At 38.6% G+C, this 24044-nt stretch overlaps 1 protein-coding gene and 1 pseudogene across 7 annotated transcripts in view; one reads left to right on the forward strand and one right to left on the reverse strand.

Annotated features, from left to right (window-relative positions):
• The window catches only part of Folh1 (folate hydrolase 1), an 86028-nt gene that overhangs the window by 51833 nt on the left and 10151 nt on the right, over positions 1 to 24044 (reverse strand). For all 7 annotated transcript variants that reach the window (XM_063275902.1, XM_063275904.1, XM_039092938.2 and 4 more), the window contains 5 exons: positions 20392 to 20517; positions 19172 to 19358; positions 4139 to 4232; positions 1656 to 1754; positions 994 to 1079 (listed from right to left, as the gene is read on the reverse strand). In XM_063275902.1, the coding sequence (XP_063131972.1) occupies positions 994 to 1079; positions 1656 to 1754; positions 4139 to 4232; positions 19172 to 19358; positions 20392 to 20517 (592 nt within the window). The remainder of the gene's footprint in view (positions 1 to 993; positions 1080 to 1655; positions 1755 to 4138; positions 4233 to 19171; positions 19359 to 20391; positions 20518 to 24044) is intronic.
• Positions 14654 to 15326, forward strand: LOC103691192 (twinkle protein, mitochondrial pseudogene; annotated as a pseudogene).

Here is a 24044-nt window from a genome sequence, read left to right on the forward strand (position 1 = left end):
GTGTAAACTAAACTTTTTTGTAAATATAAGACACATATAACTATAATATATATATAGTTTATATAATCATTAATTTTATAAAACTCTTGCTTCTTTAGTAAGAGATTGTTTATTCTTCTTACAGTAAGTCACATAACAGCAATTTCCACAATTGGAAAGAAATAATATAAAATCGAGTCAAATTACATGAGAACTTCTCTCAGAAAAAGAAATAAGTAGCATATTTGTAAGAAATATATGCGATTAATTTTTACTATTTATGTTAAAACTAATAACAATCAAATAAATCATGAGGCATCAAGTCCCAAATCCTACAGAATCAAATCACATAATAAAATATGCCCAGTTCCCCAACTGAGTCTCACAATGTACCCAAACTACACTTAAGGGAGGCACATGCCTAGCAGTAAATAGCCTACAGAAAACGAAATTAGCAATACTTTTGGAGATTGTGTTTCTCATATTGCTTTATTTGGGCAATTTTCAACCTTTCTGATCCTTTGTTTATGAATGATGTTGTCTGATTTTTTTGTTTTTATGGTGTGTGTGTGTGTGTGTGTGTGTGTGTGTGTATTTTCACATGTACATGTACTGCTCATGTTTCTTTTCTCTCTCTCTTCTTTTAACTTTTGTTTTATCATGTTTTTATTTTATTCTATTTTGTTTGTTTGTTTGTATGCCTAATTGTTTTGTAAAGAAAAAAAGTAAAGCATGGAGATGTATGGATAGGGAGGATCTGATTAGAAATGAGAGATGGGCAAATGTGATTAGAACCTAGTGTATAAAATGGTTTTCAGCAATAAACAAAGAAACAAAGCAGCTTATCACTCTCCCTTGTCCCCATATTTTCCTGTTACTGCTTTTATAACACATGCTACGAATGGTACACTGTAACTGGAATGTCTTAGTTTGTGCTCTGATGAGCTTCACTCAGGCAGTAGTGGTACATGACATTTGATCCACCAATATTTGCAAAACACATACTCCATTTACCTGGTTCCACAGCTCCTTTGAGGGTACCAATAACATTGTAGATTCTTGTCACTTTATTGTAGGAGTGAATATGCAGCTTGACCTTTCTAAATCAAATATAAAATTTCAGTCATTGAGAATACTAGTTAACTGATTCAACACATTTCTTAAATCTGCCATCATTATTTAAAAAGATTTATATTTGTTTCCAAATGAAAAGTAACACTGACTTTTTTATCTTTTTTTTACAGTTCATTCATTATTCCCCTCCTAGTACACACTCTGATAATTCATGCTGTTCTTCCTCCCCTGTCTCCAAGAGGATGCTCTCCCCAACTCCAGCCCACCAGACCTCCCCATGACCAGGGCCCCCAAGTCTTTATACGGTTCGGTGAATCTTCTCTCACTGAGGCCAGACCAGGCAGTTATCTGCTGTATATGTGCCAGGGGCCTAGGACCAACTAGTGTACGCTGCTGGGTTGGCAGTTCAGTGTCAGAAAAATCTCAGGGGTCCCAGAAGTCTCAGCTAACACTGACTAATTTTAATGGTCCTAAAATCATTGTCTTATTCAACTTCTGGTTTTATTGCTTGATGGTGTTAACTAGGCCTTACATTTTTTTTATTTTTGATAATTGTCTTCTTTAAAAGTATTCTGAATAAAAGGATTATAAAATATCTCAACTGTTTTGAAAAGTTTCCAGCAAAGCCAGGTCCCACGTTGTAAGGCACTTTTAGTCCTCCCTTCCAGCTGCTGTCAGGGGGTGCGGAGCCACCCATATGTCTGTTGGACATGAAAATTAATTATTACCTACATAAACTTTGAAACAACATGTTAAAATGCCAGGTCTTCTTTTGGTCTAGATCATCTTCTCATAGAAGCTTCTATGAACAAACAAAAAACAATTGTCCTTTCCTGAAAGGTAGTGTCCACAATCAATTCAATTTTGCAGATGAGTAATACAAGGATAGGAATGAACAGAGAGCAATGACCAAAGTTATGGTGGAAAGAGGTGCAGCTGATATTTAAATTATTTATAAGAATCTAAACATTGTTACTACTGTATAATGGAAAACCATATTTTAAAACTCTGACTCTCTAGCACATGTACTAAAGGAAGAATCAGGAGTCTGTCTGGAGTCTCTCTCTCTCTCTCTCTCTATATATATATATATATATATATATATATATATATATATATTCATCTTTATTTAAGTATTTTCATATGTAACTATTAGGAAGAAACAAAGAACTAAAGAACAGAAAATTTTATTCCAAGCAGAGATCCCTAAATTTCAGTTCATTATTTCACAAAAGAAAAAGCTACAACAACAACCAAAAATAAAATAAAATAATAAAATAAAACCCTAGACAGACCAAAGGACTTTGGTGAAGAGCTACCATATAGCTCCAGCCTTCAGGAATGTGTCCACTAGAGACCTGAGGAGCTGGTATTGTAAGATTTCTAATGGGATTTTATGTTCACCACATCTCTGTAACTTCTAGCAAAGAATGAACTTTCTTTACTTTGAAAGGAAAATAAAGCATAACCTCACTGACCAGGTTGATGTAAGTACATTTACTTACAGAAAAATATGTAAATTATAGTTGAACAATAATGATTTCTTTCTTAACCCTTTACTAAATTTTGTTTACATTCTGCTATAAGAACATAAGAGAATTATGGAGCCTGTCGAGCTCATTTTGGATTTCTTTTTTTTTAATTACTGGTTATTTTATTTATTTACATTTCAAATGTTATCCCCTTCCACGTTTCTCCTACACAAATCCCCTATTCTGTCCCTCTTCTCCCCAGCTTCTATGAAGGTGCTCCCCCATAGGGTCAGTCCCACCCACTCCTGCCTCACTGCACTAGCATTCTCCTAAGCTGGGGCATTCAAGCTCCACAGTACCAGGGGCCTGCCCTCTCATTGATGCTAGGAAAGGCAATCCTATGATGCATACATAGCTGGAGCCATGGGTTCCTCTTTCGTTGGTACTTTAGTCCCTGGGAGCACTGAACAGTGGGGTGGCGTCTGGTTGGTTGCTATTGTTTTTCTTTCTATGAGGATTCAAACCCCTTCAGTTCCTTCAGTTCTTTCTCTAGCTCTTCCACTGGGGTTCCCAGGCTCAGTCTGATGGTTGGCCATGAGCACCCACATCTGTATTGGTCAGACTTTGGCATAGTCTCTCAGGGTAGAGCTATACAAGATTCCTGAAGCAAGCCCTTCTTGGCATCAGCAATAGTGTCTGGATTTGGTGTCTGCAGATGGGATGGATTCCTAGGTGAGTCTGTCTCTGGTTGGCCTTTCCTTCAGTCTCTGTTCCACTCTTTGCACCTGCATATCCTTTAGACAGGAACAATTCTGGAATAATACTTTTGAGGTGGGTGGGTGGCCCCATCCCTTAACCAAGGGCAGTGTGCAACTTCTGGATATGGTCTCTACAGGTTCTGCTCCCTCTTTGCTGGGTATTTAAGCTAATGTCATATCTATTGTTTCCTGGGAGCTTCCTGCTTTCCTGGAATCTGGGACTTTCTACTGTCTTCCCCCAGTAGCCCATCCCTCACTAGTACAAACCTTCCTTCGATTTCCTGACCATCTGAACTTCTTCCCCATCTCCTCCCACAACTGATTCTGGTCCCCTTCCCACCTCCCTCTCAGGTCCCTCCCATCTACCTCCCATGATTATTTCATTGCCCCTTCTAATTAGGACTAAAGCATTCACACTTTGGTTTTCCTTCTTCTTGAGCTTCATATGGACTGTGAGTTGTATCGTGGGTACTCTGAGCAAGGTAGTAAAGAACAGACTTGCCTCCACAGTACTATACTCCCAGAACACATCTATACTATTATCCTTAACACAATCAGCCATTGCCTGACTGAAAACATGGTGGAAGCTTTACTGTGTCACATATATGAAGATGGGACATTTGACATCATAGTTCCAATAATTAATCCATGATCATTTTCGTAACTGTCAGATGTTGATTATCCAAATACAAAATAAATTCCAAAATTAGAAACAGTATTTTTAAATTTATGAACATATTTGTATATTGCATCAATCACTTAGAGTATAGTACTAAAAACTGAACATTTTCAAACATTTGAAAATTATCAAGAATGAGAAATACAAAAAGAGGTATTTTTCTAGCAAAAACTTACTCTAATAGTTTCTGTGCATCATCATATCCAATTGGATGGACAGGAATACTTGGAAGACCGACAGCTTCTGTGAATTCATGCCTGTAGGCATATTCTGAGAAAAAGAAAGAACTTAACTATATTAAAAACAATGTTTTCAAATGGGATTTTGTAAGTATGATTAAACAAATTCTTCCATACATTCTAGAAATGGTAAAATTCCAAGTGTCAAAATGAATGGGGAAAAATTGAATTCCTTATGCATACTTGTGAGAGAATGAAGTCACATGATGGTCTAGATTAACTCTCTTGAAACAGTCAAACAGATGGCTGGAGAGATGTCACAGTGGTGAACAGAACTGGCTGCTTTTTTAGGGGTCATGAGTTCAATTCCCAGCAACCACATGGGGTCATAACAATCTATATTGGATTCTGATGTGCTCTTCTGGAATACAGTTGTACAAATAGATGGAACATTCATTTGTAAAATGTTGTTTTAAGAAAATTAAAAAAAACTCTATAAGATGGAAGATTGGTAAAGACCTTTCCCTAACATGTTGGTTGCCATTTTGTCCTAATGACAGTGTCCTTTGCCTTACAGAAGCTTGTAATTCTACAAGGTCCCATTTGTCAATTCTTGCTCGTAGAGCATAAGCCATTGTTGTTCTATTCAGGAAATTTTCCCCAGTGCCTATGTATTTGATGCTCTGCCCCACTTTTTCTTCAGTTAGTTTGAGTGTATCAGGTTTTATGTGGAGGTCCTTGATCCACTGAGACTTGAGCTTTGTACAGAGTGATCAGAATGGACCAATCTGCATTCTTCTACATGCTGACCTCCAGTTGAACCAGCACCATTTGTTGAAAATGCTTCCTTTTTTTCCACTGGATGGTTTTAGCTCCTTTGTCAAAGGTCAAGTGAACATAGGTGTGCAGATTCACTTCTGGGCCTTCCATTCTATTGCATTGATCTACATACCTGTCTCTGTACCAATCCCATACTGTTTTTATCACTATTGCTCTATAATACAGCTTGAGGTCAGGGATGTTGATTCCCTCAAAAGTTCTTTTATTGTTGAGGATAGTTTTCACTATCCTGGGTTATTTGTTTTTCCAAATGAATGTGAAAATTGCTCTTTCTAACATTATGAAGAACTGAGTTGGAATTTTGATGGGTATTGCATTGAATCTGTAGATTGCTTTTGGCAAGATGACCATTTTTACAATATTAATCAAGTCAGTCCACGAGCATGAAAGGTCTTTCCATATTCTGAAATCTTCTTGAATTTCTTTCCTCATAGACTTGAAGTTCTTGTCATACAGATCTTTCACTTCTTTTAGTGAGAGTCACACTGAGGTAATTAATGTTGTTTGTGACTATTGTAAAGGGTATTATTTCTCTAATTTTTTTCTCAGCCTGTTTGCCCTTTGAGTAGAAGAAGGTACTGATTGGTTTGAGTTAATTTTATATCCAGCCACTTTGCTGAAGTTGTTTATGAGGCTTAGGAGTTCTCTGTTGGAACTTTTGGGGTCACTTAAGTATACTATCATATCATCTGCAAATATTGATATTTTGACTTCTTCCTTTCCAATTTGGATCCATTTGACCTCCTTTTGTTGTCTGATATTCTAACTAGGATTTTGAGTACTATATTGAATATGTAGGGACAGAGTGGACAGCCTTATATACACCTCATTTTAGTGGGATTGCTTCAAGTTTCTCTCATTTTAGTTTGAGGTTGACTACTGGTTAGCTGTATATTGCTTTTACTGTGTTTACTTATGGACCTTGAATTCCTAATCTTTCCAAAATTTTTAACATGAAGACATATTAAATTTTGTCAAATGTTTTCTCAGCATCTAATGATCATATGGTTATTTTTTAGTTTGTTTATATAGTGGATTATGTTGATGGATTTTCTTATATTAAATCATCCCTGCATCCTTGTGATGAAGCCTGCTAGATCATGATGGATGATCGTTTTGATGTGCTCTTGGATTCAGTTTAGGAGACTTTATTGAGTATTTTTGTGTCAATAGTCATAAAGGAAATTGGTCTCAAGTCCTCTCCTTGTTGGTTCTCTATGTGGTTTAGGAATAAGCATAATTGTGGCTTCATAGAAGGAATTAGGTAGTGTTCCTTTTTATATTCTGTGAAATAGTTTGGAAGTGTTGTTATTATGTCTTCTTTGATGGTATGGTAAAATTTTGCACTAAACACATCTTATCCTGCGCTTTTATTGGATGGGAGACTTTTAATGACTGCTTCTATCTCTTTAGGGGTTAAGGGACTAATTATATGCTTTATCTGACCGTGATTTAACTTTGGTACCTGATATCTGACTAGAAAATTGTCTATTTCATCCAGATTTTCCAGTCTTCTTGATTACCAGCTTTTGTAGTAGGAACTGATGTTTTTCTTTAATTTCCTCAGATTCTGTTGTTATGTCTTCTTTTTTCTAAAAATCTTTCATTAGAAGAAGGATGACCAAAGTCTGGATGCTTCAGTCCTTCTTAGAAGAGGGAACAATAATATTAATAGGAGGAGATATGGAGACAAAGTTTGGAACAGAAACTGAAGTAATGGCCTTTCAGAGCCTTCCTCACCTGGGGATCTAGCCTATATACATACAGCTACCAAACCCAGACAAAATCATTGATGCCAAGAAGTGAATGCTGACAGGAGACTGATATAGCTGTCTCCTGAGAGGCTCTGCTAGAACATGACAAATACAGAGGCGAAATCTCACAGCCAACATTTGAACTGAGAATAGGGTCCCCATTAGAGAAGTTAGAGAAAGGAATGAAGGGTTGAAGGGGTTTGTAACCCCATAAGAACAAAAATACCAACAACCATAGCTCCCAGGGTCTAAACCACAATCCACAGAGTACACATGGAGGGATCCAGAGCTCCAGCTGCATATGTAGCAGAGGATGGCCTTGTTGGGCACCAATGGGAGGAGAAGCCCTTGGTTCTGCCATTGTTGGACCCCATAGTAAGGTGGAATATCAGAGTGGGGAGGCGGGAAGGAGTGGGTAGATGAGGGGTAACACCCTAATAGATGAACAGGGGGATGGGATAGAGGGTTTATGGAAGGGAAACAGGGAAAGGGGATAATATTTAAATGTAAATAAAAATATCCAATAAAATATAATATTTATAAAAGAAAAGCAAAAATATCAGGGTTTTTTGTTTTTGTTTTTGTTTTTTATTCTTTGCTTTATAGAAGCTTTTCAGATTCATGAAGTACTATTTACTAATTGTTAATCTTAGCACCTTTGTTATTAGTGTTCTGTTCAGGATGAAGGCCCTGTGCCAATGCATTAAGGAGGTTCTTTACTTTTTCTTCTAACAAATTCAGTGTATCAGGTTTTATGTTGAGGTCTTTGATCCACATTGACCTGAGGTATTATTCAGGGTTCTCTAGAGTCACTGAACTTATGTAATATCTCTATATATTAAGGGAATTTATTATAATGACTTAAAATTTATATTCCAACTACCCAAACAATGGACACTGTGAATGGGAAGTCCAAAAGTCTATTAGTTTCTCAGTTTATAAGGCTAGTTGTTTCACCTGATTTTCTTTATATGTTGGAATCCTAAATAAGTTTCAACAGATGTGCTGGTCATTATGTGCAAGAAGGTAAAGAAGAATAAGTCTTCTTTCTTTCAATGTCCTTATGTAGACTTCCAGCCAAAGGTGTGGTTCAGATTAAAGATGTATGTCACCACACCTGGATCTGGAAGTTGCTTTCTTACAGTCTGACCTTGAACTCAGAGGTCTCCTTGTCTCTGTCTTTTGTGAATAAATGAGTACACTACCTTGCCTGGACCTAAGCTTTTCATGGCCACTATGCTTCAAGGTCTCCACATAAAGATTTGAGTTGGAAGCCTAAGTCTTCCTGCCACAAGATGTAGATCACAGGTGTGTGCCTTTCATTTCGAGATTGTAGTTCATAACAGATATAGAGAGTTTGACAATCAGGAATAATCAGCACACTTGAATTTTATATGTGGGGATAAGAATGGGTATTTTTGCATTCTTCTATATGCAGTCATCCAGTTAGACTATCAGCAGTTGTTGAAGATGCTTTCTTTATCCCATTATATATTTCCAGCTTCCTTATCAAAAATGAGGTGTCCATAGTGGGTTTATTTCATGATCTTCCATTTGATTCCATTGATGAACCGGTCTGTATTATGCTAATACTATTCAGTTTCTATAACTACAGCTTTGTAATACAGCTTGAGATCAGGGAAGTTGATACATCCACAAGTTCATTGTATAGGATGTTTTAGCATATATACTGCTTACTTGTATGATACTTTCCTTCAAACTGGTTTGGTATTTCTAGCCTTGATATGACAATTCCTGCCTATTTTACAGTAGCTTGCTATGCTTTCTTTGGGTGCTGTTTCTCAGAGGTTTGTTCTTTTGAAAGGTGAGGCTGAGGACAGGTGGATCTGTAAGGGTGGGGGCGGGGTAAGAGGTTGTAGGGAGGGAATCCCTGTGGTTGGGATGTAATATATGAGAGAATTAAAATAAAAGAAAACTTAAACTGTAATCAGGGGAATTTTTTTTCCGAACTCACAACAAGTGTCACATGCAGGCAACCTGTGGTTTCAGACAGAACACTAGAAAGGAGAGTGGTGTTCCTAAGCTGGGGGCGGGAGCATGAAGATTCTGAAGCAGAGAGCAGAGCCCAGGAGCCTGGAAGGGTTGTAAATGAGTGACTTCTAGCTATGTGGAGGGTCCCTGTGAGCCTGAAAGCTTTAGGAGCCAAGAGTGCCATGAGTTGAGGCTAAGACAGGATGGACAGAGCTAAAGAGATGAGGTTGGAGAGAAAAGTATGTAGAGGGCTAGCAGATGTGAAGAGATGATACAGAGAAGCCGTTTAGATTGAGGGACCAGAGAAGGCCCTAGACATGAGCTGGTGGAGAGAAATTTTTAAGGACCTAGAAGTATGAGAGTCTTCAGAGAGGGGTATAGACGTGAAATGGTAGTATATTGGTTAGGGATGAAGTAGCTATATACAGGCACGATAGGTGATTAAGAAATGTGGTACATCTAAACAATGGAATATTACTCAGCTATCAAAAACAATGACTTTATGAAATTCATAGGCAAATGGATGGAACTGGGAAATATCATCCTGAGTGAGGTAACCCAATCACAGAAAAACATACATGGTATGCACTCATTGATAAGTGGATATTATCCCAAATGCTTGAATTACCTTAGATCCACAGAACACATTAAACTCAAGAAGGATGACCAAAATGCGAATGCTTCACTCCTTCTTTAAAAGAGGAACAAGAATACCCTTGGGAGGGAAAAAGGAGGCAAAGTTTAGAACAGAGGCATAAGGAACATCCATTCAGAGCCTGCCTCACATATGGCCCATACATATACAGCCACAAAATAGATAAGATGGATGAAGCAAAGAAGTGCAGGCCAACAGGAACTGGATGTAGATCTCCTCTGAGAGACATAGCCAGAATACAGCAAATATATAGGCGAATGCCATCATTAAACCACTGAACTGAGAACAGGACCCAGGTTGAAGGAATCTTAGAAAGGACTGAAAGACCTTGAAGGGGCTGGAGACCCCATATGAAAAACAATGCCAACCAACCAGAGTTCCCAGGGACTAAGCCACTACCCAAAGACTATACATGGGCTGACCCTGGGATCCAACCTCATAGCTAGCAATGAGTAGCCTAGTAAGAGCACCAGTGGAAGGGGAAGGAAGCCCTTGGTCCTGCCAAGAGTGAACCCCAAGTGATCGTGATTGTTGAGGGGAGGGAGGTAATGGGAGGAGGATGGACCCCCATATGGAACACCCATAGAGAATGGGAGGGAGAGGGTCAAGGGGGATGTTGGCCCGGAAATTGGGAAAGGGAATAACAATCGAAATGTAAATAAGAAATACCCAAGTGAATAAAGATGAAAAAAAAAAAAAGAGTTGTGTTCGTATTATCCAAACTATTCCAAAAAAATTGAAACAGATGGAGCACTACCGAATTCCTTCTATGAAGCCACAATTAATAATCTTATACCTAAAGCACACAAAGACACAACAAAGAAAGAGAACTTCAGAACAATTTCCCTTATGAATATCGACACAAAAATACTCAATAAAATTCTGGCAAACTGAATCCAAGAGCACATCAAAACAATCATCCACCATGATCAAGTAGGCTTCATCCCAGTCATGCAGGGATGGTTTAATATATGGAAAACCATCAACGTGATCCATTATATAAACAAACTGAAAGAACAAAACCACATGATCATTTCATTAGATGCTGAGAAAGCATTTGACAAAATTCAACACCCCTTCATGATAAAAGTCCTGGAAAGAATAGGAATTTAATGCCCATACCTAAACATAGTAAAAGCCATATACAGCAAACCAGTTGCTAACATTAAACTAAATGGAGAGAAACTTGAAGCAATCCCACTAAAATCAGGGACTAGACAAGGCTGCGCACTCTCTCCCTACTTATTCAATATAGTTCTTGAAGTTCTAGCCAGAGCAATCAGACAACAAAAGGAGGTCAAGGGGATACAGATCGGAAAAGAGGAAGTCAGAATATCACTATTTGCAGATGATATGATAGTATATTTAAGTGATCCCAAAAGTTCCACCAGAGAACAACTAAAGCTGATAAACAACTTCAGCAAAGTGGCTGGGTATAAAATTAACTCAAATAAATCGGTAGCCTTCCTCTACACAGAAGAGAAACAAGCCTAGAAAGAAATTAGGGAAACAACACCCTTCATTATAGATCCAAATAATAAAAAGTACCTCGGTGTGACTTTAACCAAGCAAGTAAAAGATCTGTGCAATAAGAACTTCAAGACTCTGAAGAAAGAAATTGAAGAAGACCTCAGAAGATGGAAAGATCTCCCATGCTCATGGATTGGCAGGATTAATATAGTAAAAATGGCCATTTTACCAAAAGCGATCTACAGATTCAATGCAATCCCCATCAAAATACCAATCCAATTCTTCAAAGAGTTAGACAGAACAATTTGCAAATTCATCTGGAATAACAAAAAAACCAGGATAGCTAAAACTATCCTGAACAATAAAAGGACTTCAGGGGGAATCACTATCCCTGAACTCAAGCAGTACTACAGAGCAATAGTGATAAAAACTGCATGGTATTGGTACAGAGACAGACAGATAGACGAATGGAACAGAATTGAAGACCCAGAAATGAACCCACACACCTATGGGCACTTGATTTTTGACAAAGGAGCCAAAACCATTCAATGGAAAAAAGATAGCATTTTCAGCAAATGGTGCTGGTTCACCTGGAGATCAACATGTAGAAGAATGCAGATCGATGCATGCTTATCACCCTGTACAAAGCTTAAGTCCAAGTGGATCAAGGACCTCCACATCAAACCAGATACACTCAAACTAATAGAAGAAAAACTAGGGAAGCATCTGGAACACATGGGCACTGGAAAAAATTTCCTGAACAAAACACCAATGGCTTATGCTCTAAGATCAAGAATCGACAAATGGGATCTCATAAAACTGCAAAGCTTCTGTAAGGCAAAGGACACTGTGGTTAGGACAAAACAGCAACCAACAGATTGGGAAAAGATCTTTACCAATCCTACAACGGATAGAGGCCTTATATCCAAAATATACAAAGAACCCAAGAAGTTAGACCGCAGGGAGACAAATAACCCTATTAAAAATGGGGTTCAGAGCTAAACAAAGAATTCACAGCTGAGGAATGCCGAATGGCTGAGAAACACCTAAAGAAATGTTCAACATCTTTAGTCATAAGGGAAATGCAAATCAAAACAACCCTGAGATTTCACCTCATACCAGTCAGAATGGCTAAGATCAAAAACTTAGGTGACAGCAAATGCTGGCAAGGATGCGGAGAAAGAGGAACACTCCTCCATTGTTGGTGGGATTGCAGACTGGTACAACCATTCTGGAAATCAGTCTGGAGGTTCCTCAGAAAATTGGACATTGAACTGCCTGAGAATCCAGCTGTACCTCTCTTGGGCATATACCCAAAAGATGCCCCAACATATAAAAAAGACACGTGCTCCACTATGTTCATAGCAGCCTTATTTATGATAGCCAGAAGCTGGAAAGAACCCAGATGCCCTTCAACAGAGGAATGGATACAGAAAATGTGGTACATCTTCACAATGGTATATTACTCAGCTATCAAAAACAATGACTTTATGAAATTCGTAGGCAAATGGTTGGAGCTGGAAAATATCATCCTGAGTGAGGTAACCCAATCACAGAAAAACACACATGGTATGCACTCATTGATAAGTGGCTATTAGCCCAAATGCTGGAATTACCCTAGATGCCTAGAACAAATGAAACTCAAGAAGGATGATCAAAATGTGAGTGCTTCACTCCTTCTTAAAAGGGGAACAAGAGAGGCAAAGATTAAAACAGACACAGAAGGAACACCCATTCAGAGCCTGCCCCACATGTGGCCCATACATATACAGGCATCCAATTAGACAAGATGGATGAAGCAATGAAGTGCAGGCTGAAAGGAGCCGGATGTAGATCGCTCCTGAGAGACACAGCCAGAATACAGCAAATACAGAGGCAAGTGCCAGCAGCAAACCACTGAACTGAGAATAAGACCCCCGTTGAAGGAATCAGAGAAAGAACTGGAAGAGCTTGAAGGAGCTCGAGACCCCTTATGAACAACAATGCCAAGCAACCAGAGCTTCCAGGGACTAAGCCACTACCTAAAGACTATACATGGACTGACCCTGGACTCTGACCTCATAGGTAGCAATTAATATTCTAGTAAGATTACCAGTGGAAGGGGAAGTCCTTGGTCCTGCCAAGACTGAACCCCCCAGTGAATGAGATTGTTGGGGGGAGGGTGGCAATGGGGGAAGCATGGGGAGGGGAACACCCATACAAAAGGGGAGGGGGAGGGATTAGGGGGATGTTTGCCCGGAAACCGGGAAAGGGAATAACACTCGAAATGTAAATAAGAAATATTCAAGTTAATAGAAAAAAAAGAAGAAGAAGAAGTTTGAGGAAAGATGAAGAGAAAAGCTAGCAATAGTGAGTTCTCTCAGTTCCTTGTAGAAGGCTCCTAGGTCTGGCCTAGTGAAGATTCTAACCCAGACACCAAAAGTTTTTATAGTAGTGGCATCCCACTCCATTAGGAATTAATGTGGCTCCTTCTCTGAAGTGCATAAGCCTCTGGATCTGCTGCCACTGCATGGGGAATGGGTGGTGAGGAGGGGCCTGCTTGGGCCTGTTTTGAATCTTGACTCCAACCCCTCCCCACAGAAGGTACAGAAAAGAAACACTCCCAGCCTTAGAAGTACCAGTGTTGCCTCTGACTACAACTGAAATCCACCAATATTTACAAGCTCATAGGACCCCCTTCCAGGATGGCCACAGCTGCCTTCAAGCACCAAGTCCTTTTGTGGGATCCTTAGATATCAAAAATCAGAAGAGTGCTAGCAATTCCTTCTGCCTCTTCAATGACAAGACCACAGGGCACTTCCTTTGCATGACCAGCCTAGCAGAAGGGAACTGGGAAGACTTCCAGGCCAGTGTGAAGGGATGAGGGGATAGGGCCAAAGAGGGAATCCTACTTAGGGAGGGCCCAAAAGCTGAGGAAAGGTAGGAGTTCTTGAGAATCTGGAACGGAACCATACTTCTTTTGGAGCTGCCTGAACCCTAGGAAACCTAGGTAGCTCATGTGATGTTTGGCCTTACCAAGGTGACAGATGACACACTTAGGAAATTTTGTCTACTATCTTCAATCTACTCAAGTCTGCTGTTCCCTTGGTTCACCAGTGGGAGCTCAGGATTATGTGGCTTGAAGTTACTAGGGGCTGAGAGTCAGGAAAATGGAGTACAGTACGTAGAGAACACCTTTACTGGGCCTGGTGTCTCTCATAACCTATTTGGATTACCAGTGAACAGCAGCTATAGAGATGCTGAGGTGGTTCAGACAAGTCACAAGCTGGACAACTTGGTCTTGAGCCAGGCTACAAGGATACCCACTTTTTTCCTACCCCAGGGAACACTCTGTTTACTCTTAACCTTTTGCCCTTAACTCGAACAATTCCATAGGATTAGATCCTGAGAAGCTGCCAAAACTGTTTGCCTGAAATGTCAACCCCAAATGATGTTCTTGGGTGAGGTCTAAGAACCAGCAACCTCATCCCCTGGAGCCCTTAAACCAAGGCTTAAATCTTCTCCATATTCTTCATACTGCTTTCCCTGCCTGGCATGAGTCTTTTTGTGTCTTTTTGCCAGCTTTAAGAAGAGGTTTTTGAGAGTATCAGATGTGCAACAAGCAGCTGGTGTCTGTTCGAGCAGATTCCCAGACCTGAATCATCTGCTGAACATGATGAGGTGGGTGAGTTGACGGCCTTTACAGGGCCAACAGGAAGCAGCAAGACAACATCCATCAGTGAGTATGCCCTGGAATTGTCTATCAAGGGAGTGAACACACTGTGGGGTATCATTGAGATCAGCAATTTGAGAAAAGCCCAGGTCATGCTAAGATTGCTATGACATATCTGGAAGAGCAACTGGACAAGTATGAAGAGTGGGCAGACAGTTTTGAGGACCTGCCTCTCTATTCCATGACTTTCCATGGACAACACAGCATTAGGTCTCTCACAGACACAATGCAACATGCTGTTTCCATCTATGACATTTGTCATATAGTCATGATCGGTCATGAGCAGCTCTCTACTGACAGGATTGCAGCTCAAGACTACATTATTGGAGCCTTTTGGAAGTTATCTGCAGAAAGTAGCTGCCATGTGACTATGATTAGAAAGAAGATGATGACAAGGAACTACAGACAGCATCCATTTTTGGCTCAGCCAAAGCAAGACAAAGAAACAGACAATGTTCTAATCTTACAGGATAGGAAGTTGGTGAGTGGGCCTGGGAAACAGTATCTGCAGGTGTCCAAAATCACTTTAATGGAGACATAGGTGTCTTCCCACTTGAGTTCAACGAGAGTTAGTTGTCTTACCTTCTCTATCCCATCCAAGGGCAAAGCCCGACTCAAGACGATCAAGAATGACAATGAACTTGTGGCCAAAAGTCCTCTTCTAGTGAAAAAGGGGCTGTGCACCTGAACCCTGAGACTTTCTTAGGCCAGGAACCCAGCCCTAAAAGTCAGATACCTCTAAGTTGTCAAGGTGAAAGCTGAGCACAGCTGCTTGCTGAAATGACCCTTGTGGACCAGGCTGACACACAGACTCTTGGCCTTCTGCTGGGGCACTTCCATATAGTCTTGAGTTATGGAACTTTTCCAAGCCCAGGGCTGAGTTCCACGGTGACATTTTTTTCAGTCAGCAGCTACTAAGGATATCATGTATGCTAGTTTGGTTTTCCCCCATAGGTTTTCATTTATAGCACTGAAAAAACAAGGTCTTTTTCTAGAGAACCAACATGTTGGTGACAGCAACAAAGCAAAGTGAAGAATGCTGGACTGCTCAGCTAGTTTATATTAGTCAGTCTAAAAAGGTGGCTGATCAGTGTTCATGTAAGAACTAGACATGGGCATTGTGTACTTTTGGAGAAAGGGATCCAGGCAGAGAAGCAGACCAAACCTCAGGTGGCAATGTGTATGTCAGATAAAGAAGGTGGGCTCCTGAACCTGCCATGAAACATGAGGTTTGCTGAAACTCTGGCATGTTGGCATCCAGAGCTAAAGAATGATGCAACGGTCACCTCTCTGCTCTGCTTTGTAGAGCCAGGCAGAAAGAATTGATCTGAGGTGATTATCCTGTACTATCAGGGTATCAATGAGGGAAGCTGCTTCCCATTTAAGGAGGGAAAGAAGCTGTGAACCTGCAGTGCCTCCCCACTGGGTACAAACTCCACTGTATGCTGCCTCTGACTGCTGAAGGTAAGACTCTTTGTAGAGCCTTTTCCAGTTTGAATGAAACATTTTTATTGCCTTTGGAAAAAAAAAACTGTAATGTGGAAGCAAAAACAAAAACAAAATTTGTGAAACAGAAAATTGCTCTAGCTAGCATTTTCATTGCTAGTTCTTAACTTAAGAAGAAAGATGAGGGAAGAAATATGGCATAGGAAAGAGATAGCTAAAACTAAGTGTCATTTGAGGAGCCATTTGGCAGCCCAGCACAATGCAAGCTTCTTACAGTGGTAGAACTGGGTTATATATAATGAGTTCTTGGCCATAGTGGGTTCTAGGGAAAACCCCAAACTACTTAATTTATTGTTGTGGCTATTAATTGTTCCCACACACTGATGATAAGCCCTATTGCTGAAGACAATATTTACAAAAGTAATTGAATATGAAGAAGTTGACTTGGTGCCTAGCTAGTGCACTCACTCCTACAGAATATTTGTCGTCTATGGTATAGGAGTGAACCTTGTATGCTACAAAAAGAGAAAGGTAAACACCAACCCAGGTACAAACCCTTCTATCTACAATAATGATCAGCCTACGAGGTGCTCTAGGGAATAAAGGCATAAATGTTGTGAAAGCGACAAAACTATACCTGATTGGATTTACTGCCCACACCATAAAATAGAACCCATTCCTGACACTGTTCACATGGTAAAGAAACTGAAACTGGATAAGTCAGGTACCTGGAGGAAAATAAAATACTTATTTTTTTAATTAAAAGAATGCAGCAATAAAATGGCACCTAATATCATTCTGCTATTCTCTTAGATAAAGGCTTCATTCAGACTTCTTTAGAGAAACTTACTCCTTCAAAAGATCCATAATGGGACACTGTGCAGAAAGTGAGAGATCTTGGAACATTCAGTTCTAAAACGAATGTCTCCACTGCACCTTTCCTTTATGCATCAGGGAGCTCTCAGGAAGAGGAGGCCGAAAGGTTCTAAGAGCCAGATGGAATGAAGAATGCCAAGGAAACAAAGTTTTCTAAATACAACACAGCTGGTGCACATATAAACACTCAGAGACTGTGGCAGCATGCATCTGGCCTGTGCCAGATTGGTTCTTAGAGCTCAAAGGAGGAGACAAAAAACCTCCATTCTTAACCTAGAAGTTATTTCCAATAGATAACCAACCACAAATGAAAAAGTAGTAGTTTTCTCTAAGAGAATTTCATTGGGGGTACAACGAATTATTATGAAGAGTCTCAGTGTCCATCAGGAAAGAACTAACAAAAAATGTACTCAATGGCATCTTTGTCTATTCTTTTGGGGGATTATTTTTACTCTATGGGCCCTTCATATATATGTATGGCTTCCAGTTTTGTGTTTTTATGGATTTCCTGTAGGTGTCTCTGCATCTGTATGGGTTTGTCATTCTTTTTCTTTGGCATTTTATCTTCTGTTTGTTTTGATCCATTCTGATTTATTTGAATTTCTTTTATCTTTTTTATATTTTAGATAACTATTTGTTTTTGAATAAGGCAGGAAGTGTTCAGATGGGAGAGAAGATGAGCACAGCTTCACCTCAAAGTAACTGAGAAAGAGAAGGCATAATCAGAAAAGGCTGTGTGAAAAATAAAATCTATTTTCAGTGAAAGAAAAGAAGAGAAAAGGTAAAATTTAAATGAACATGAAAATGTAAGGTCACAAAAATTGACTAATGCTATCCATTCAAATTACATGTTTTCCCACAAAATGTCCATCATTTTAAATGTTGAGATCATAAATAGAAGTTAATTTTATTTTATTTTCACAATTCTAGTTTAATAAGAGTAACATGTTGGAAGAAAGAATTTTAAATGTGGAAATGGAAAAGTAAGAATAAAAAAAACTTATGGCTTTTCTTCCCATTTCTAAGTCCCTTTTTATGTTTATATATGAGGGCTTTTCTTTTTATATTCTTTGAAAATTTCATACATGTATACATGTATTTTCATTGTATCAATTACAATTCCCTTCCTCCCACTCCCCATAATTCTCCAAACACGTTGCTCCCTCTATTTTACATGTTGTATTAATAACCACTGAGCCCATTTAATATTGCTTCTATGAAGATGGGAGTGCGGTTATATAATGAATCATGGAAAGCCTACCAATGTGTCTATGCTTTACAGTAGAGAAATATAAAGTTATTTTAAATATTGGAAATATCCATGACAGTCTTCTGTGCTTTAAGAGTGATTTACAACCCTCCAAACATATAAGCTTTACAGAGGTATACGATTTGGTAGATCAGAGATGAAAAATCAATATGTACACATCATAGGTACAGAAAACGTTGCTCTGTTCCAAACTATGCAAACTAAGGGAACACAGTATAGACACCATCTGATATCTAAATACACCCAAAACAATTTAACTTGTTTGTTAATGCTTGGCTAGGCAGCATTTCAGCAAAAGACAAGAATGTGGACTCTAAGCCCATAATGTGACTTTGCACTCCAGTGCCCTGCTTAGTGGTGTATTAAGTATGCCCGGACTGTTAACAATTAGACTCATTTTCCTCCAAGACAGAGGTCGTAATACCTCTTGCCTGTAAGATTATTAAAGTATTCAGAAGTTATCATTTAGAAAACATTACTTGGTAATTTTACTTATTATTGCAAAAAAACAAAAAGGTTTTGTTTTCTTAGTGCACTCTCTAGGCTCCATATCCTTAGTGAACTATCTAATCATTTTATGAGGCCTTTTGATTTTCTATTCATTACTAGAAAATTAAAAATTTTACTCATGAAAATTAGGTTTGCGTACATTTCTTTAATAAGGATAGTCAACCTGGCCAAACTCATGTTCAGACTAGAACACACGTGAGTCCACTCATATTCCTCTTCAACCACATTCAACGTTAGTGGTGAGTGTTCACACATTCTGCTATAAAATTATTTTAAATATATTATTGCTGTATTCTGTTTCCACCCACATGTGTCATGCAAGCTATCTGATTGAGTTCTTAAATTATGGGTAAGGAACATGATCAGATAATTTTCAGAATTTTAAACATATTTTATTTCTAGGAAGAAAATAAGAAGAATATGTTCTTGGTCCTTTTGACACATAAATTTTCTACATCTTTTGAAATGGTCAATTGATATAAATGGTTAGGATCTGATCACTCACCATTTGCTGGATAACCTGGTGTGAGTGGATCACCTGCACCATTAAGATTTAAGACATTTCCACGCTGAACACCACCTCCAGGGAGGTTCCAACCATCTGGATAGGACTTCACCCCAGGAACAAAGTAATCAGCAGGGTCTGAGTACAGAATGATTCCTTTTGCACCTGCCAGCTGAGCATTTTTAACCTAGAAAATATGATGTTTCTTTTCTCATTTTAGGTAAGTTTTTACAGGCTGAATAATGTCAGATACCAAAATCACATTGCACAAATAGCTAAGCTTCATCTTCTGTTTTAAAGGCCAGGTCTCACTGAGATTCCAAGGCTGAACAATAATTCACTCTGTAGCCCAGGAAGGCCTTAAACTTGTAATTATCTTAGCTCAGAGCCTCAAGTAGCTACAGCTAAATGCTACTAGGCATAGATGCCATTTTAGATCTAAAAATTGATGGTTTTGCAGAGTGACAAATGTAGAACACTCTCATAACCATGGGAGCAAGGAATCGCTATCTTCTCTGGCTTTCTAGAAGGATAATAAGAAAGTAGAATTCCTAAGCCAAATCCCCTTTAAATCTATGTCTGGGAAAGAATAAAGACTTCTTGCACTAACTATAGTAATGATCCACATTAAATTTAATTGAAAAAAGTGAAGATAATATATAACACAAAGGTAGTAGAAACTAGTAGGAAACCCATTGTGAGTTTGTGTTTGTTGGTAGGTCACTGAATCTTGAAGGTACAGAATATTTGCTACATTCACTCTGCAAAATACAGGCAGAATTCAACAACACAATTCAAAGACACACTCTCTCTCAGTGTATCTTCTTTGTAAAGTGGAGTGTACAGAGATAAGAGAATCATAATCTGAGAAAAAATGTAAAAATCTATCATATTACAATATTTTAGATTACAGAAAGAGGTGAACTTTCAAAATGTACAAATGTATGAACTGTACAAAACAGTGGAAAAAATTATAGCAAATCCACACATAAATAGCATATGCTCAGATTATACTCATCCACTTATGATCCTATCTCTCTTAATCATTTCTACTTCTCCCCTACTGACTGGCAAACAGGCCGATCTCTCCTACTTTCATGTGTATCTTTTGCTCTTCCTTTTTTGAACGAAGATTTATGTATAAGGAAATAGTACAGTATTTATCTCTTAACGGTTATCTCCAGTCTATCTACTATTCTGAAAGGACATCTTTTCTTTACCTTATTTCCTCTGAACACTTGCCCATATCTGGCGATGACAATCTTCCCAGAACAATTGATCTTCATGACCCGTTCCAGTTTAAAGAAGTCTTCAGTCCGTGCATAGTTAACATATACTAGATCCCCCTGTCAAGATCAGGAACGGTTTAGTACAAAATGTAGATTATAGAGCTATCTCTGATTGAAAGATGTTTGATATTTGAAGAGGGAGAGAGCGAAAACACATAAGAGGGTCATGACAGATGTGCCTTAACTGAGACAGTCAAAGCAAAGGTTAACTTAAATTGAAAATACAATTTGATATCTTAGGAGGCGAGTTGATTAAATGATACATTTTGCTTTTTCTTTTCCTGAATAAATCAAGATGTAGAATAATGTAAGTATTCAAGTTGCTACATGTAATCTGAAAAATATCGGTCACCATAGGTTGAGAAGCATTTGATAAAAGAAACCATTCTTCTCTTTAAAGCACTCACTCAAATTGGAGGATAGTGAGTCTTCACAAACCTCAGAGACAAAAAGGCCCTGCTTTTCAGGAGGCCTTGTTTTAATGATTTGTGTGATTACATGCCAGCATCACATTATCCTTAATTCTCTATAAGGGTCATTTGTAAAGTGATTTTATAAAATGCTTTTCATCCTCTAATTTAATCCTAAGGGAACTCTGGAAAGTAATGTACATGTTCATTTATTTTGCACAAATATAAAATGTTCTAAAAAACATCTAAAACATCTTCTTTATACTTTTAGGAACCTAAGTGCCTACATTACATGACTTCCAGCATGCTCTTAATAGCAATGTTTTAGAAGCAATTGCATAGTTGTTCATATATATCTGAAATAATTTAAATACTATTTGTATGTATTTACTATTTAACTTCTTTCAATTAAAAATATGAATATGGTATTGAAATGTAGCTTAATGGTATAATATTTATTCAGTATGTACTAGGCTCTAGGCTTAATCAACAATACCACAAAAATATTAGTTAAACCCAAAACTAAAAACTAACATATGACTATATTTTGCTGCACTGTCATAATTTTATTAATTAATTTATCCCTTAAGTATTAACTTAGAAATGTATCTGTGTGACAAGTACTTCAAGTATCTGAAGAAAGAAATTGAAGATGTCAGAAGATGGAAAGAACTCTCATACTCATGGATTGACAGGATTGTTATTGTAAAAATGGAAATCTTGGTAAAAGCAACCTACAGATTCAATGTAATCCAGAGAAAAGTTCCAACTCAATTCTTTATTGTGTTAGAAAAGCAATTTGCAAATTCATTTGGAATAACAAAAAAAATAGGATAGTGAAAACTATCCTCAACAATAAAAGAAACTCTGGGGGAATCAACATTCCTAACTTCAAGCTGTACTACAGAGCAATTGTGATAAAAACTGCATGGTATTGGTACAGAGACAGGCAGGCAGATCAATGGGATAGAATTGAGGATCTAGAAATGCACCCAAATAGCTATGGTCACTTGATCTTTGACAAAGGAGCTAAAACCATGCAGTGGGAAAAAGATCGCATTTTCAACAAATGGTACTGGTTCAACTGGTGGTCAACACGTAGAAGAATGTAAATATATCCATTCTTATTGCCCTGTGCAAAGCTCAAGTCCAAGTGAATCAAGGACCTCACATAAAACCAGATACACTAAAACTAATTGAAGAAAAAATGGAGAAGAGCCTCAGATATATGGGCACAGGGGAAAATTGCCTGAACAGAACACCAATAGCTTATGCACTAAGATCAGCAATCGGCAGTGGCTGTCGTATTTAGTAAATCAGAGCCCCCATGATTACCAACAGAACTAGAAAGCCAAGATTCCTGCATAGATGGGTGAAGGCCTGCCTTATAGAAACTATTGGCAGTTGTTAACTGATGAGGGGGAGAATCATTCTTTCATGAAAGAGTAGCCACAGATAGGTTTATTATGCTCCTGGAGATGATCTCACAATCTTTTATGTATTGGTACCACTGATATATCATCCAAGAAGAAAGAAGGAAGGGAAAAGAGAGAGAAGAGATGAGAGAGAGAGAAAGAAAGAGAGAGAGAGAGGAGAGAAAAGAGAGGGAGAGAAAGAGATATTAAATTGATCTGTTCACATTTCTTAACCTTATCAGTGGCCAGGAAGCACCTAAAGAAATATTAAACATCCTAAGTCATAAGAGAAATGCAAATCAAAACAACCCTGAGATTCCACTTCACACAAGTCAGAAGAGAAAAGGATGGTTAAGATAAAAAACTCAGGTGACAACAGATGCTGGTGATAATCTGAAGAAAAAAGAATACTCCTCCATTGTCAGTGGAATTGCAAGCTGGTACAACTACTCTGGAAATCAGTCTGGCAGTTCCTCAAAAAATAGGACATAGTATTATTACCTGAGGACCCATCTATACCACTTCTGGGCCTACACCCAAAAGATTTTCCAACATCTAACAAGGACGACATATGCTCCACTATGTTCTAAAGCAGCCTTATTTATTATAGCCAGAAGCTGGAAAGAACCCAGATGTCCTTCAACAGAGGAATGGATACAGGAAACATTTACACAATGGGGTACTATTCAGCTATTAAAAACAATGATTTTATGAGATTCATAGGCAAGTGGATGGAAGTAGAAAATATCATCCTCAACAAGAAAAGAAAAAAGAAAAAAATCCAGGTGTTATGTACTCACTGATATTAGCCCAAAAGTTTGGAATACCAAAGATACAATTTATAGACCACCTGAAGCTCAAGAAGAAGGATGACCAAGGTGTGGATGCTTCAGTCCTTCTTAGAAGGGAGAACAAAATATACTCACAGGAGGAAATCCATATACAAAGTATGGAGCAGAGTCGAAAAGGTGATCCAGAGACTGCCCCACCTAGGTATCCAGCCCATATACATACAGGCACCAAACCCAGACAATATTGTTAATGCCAAGAAATGCAGGTTGACAGGAGCCTGATATAGTTGTCTCCTGAGAGGCTCCTCAAAAGCCTGACAAAGACAGATGCTCACAGTCCAATATTGGACTGAGAAAGGAGTCCACAAGAGAAGCATTGGGGAATGGAGTGAAACAGCTGAAGGGGTTTGCAACTCCATAGGAAGAACAACAATATCAACCCATCAAACACCCCATATCTCCCAGGGACTAAACCACCAAATAAAGAGTTCACAGGAAGGGACCCATTGCTCAAGACACATATGTATCAGAGGATGGCCTTGTTGGGCACCAGTGGGAGGAGGGGCCCTTGGTTCTGTGAATGCTAGATACCCAAGTGTAGGGGAATGCCAGGACAGAAAGGTGGGAGGAACAGGTTGGGTAGGTGGGAGAGTATGCTCATAGAAGCTGGGGGAGGGAGTATGTGTAAAGGGGTTGTTGTTCTTACACAAAATTTTTTTAGAAAATTACCCAGATATAAAACTTTTACACAAAATGTGAGTTAAAGAAGAATGTTAATATTAAGTTCAAAGCAGTGTCTGATTCCAATATGCTCACTATAACTTCATAGCAACAGCTTTTGCATGCCCTTACCTCTTCACAATGAATACTTGAGGTTTTATCCTTGGAGCTAAATTCTTTTTCTTGAACACAAATTTGTGCCAAAACTATTCCTCTTTTATTCTAATTATGAAAGCCCATTGTACTTC

Source organism: Rattus norvegicus, chromosome 1, assembly GCF_036323735.1.
Source record: "Rattus norvegicus strain BN/NHsdMcwi chromosome 1, GRCr8, whole genome shotgun sequence".
Taxonomy (NCBI): domain Eukaryota; kingdom Metazoa; phylum Chordata; class Mammalia; order Rodentia; family Muridae; genus Rattus; species Rattus norvegicus.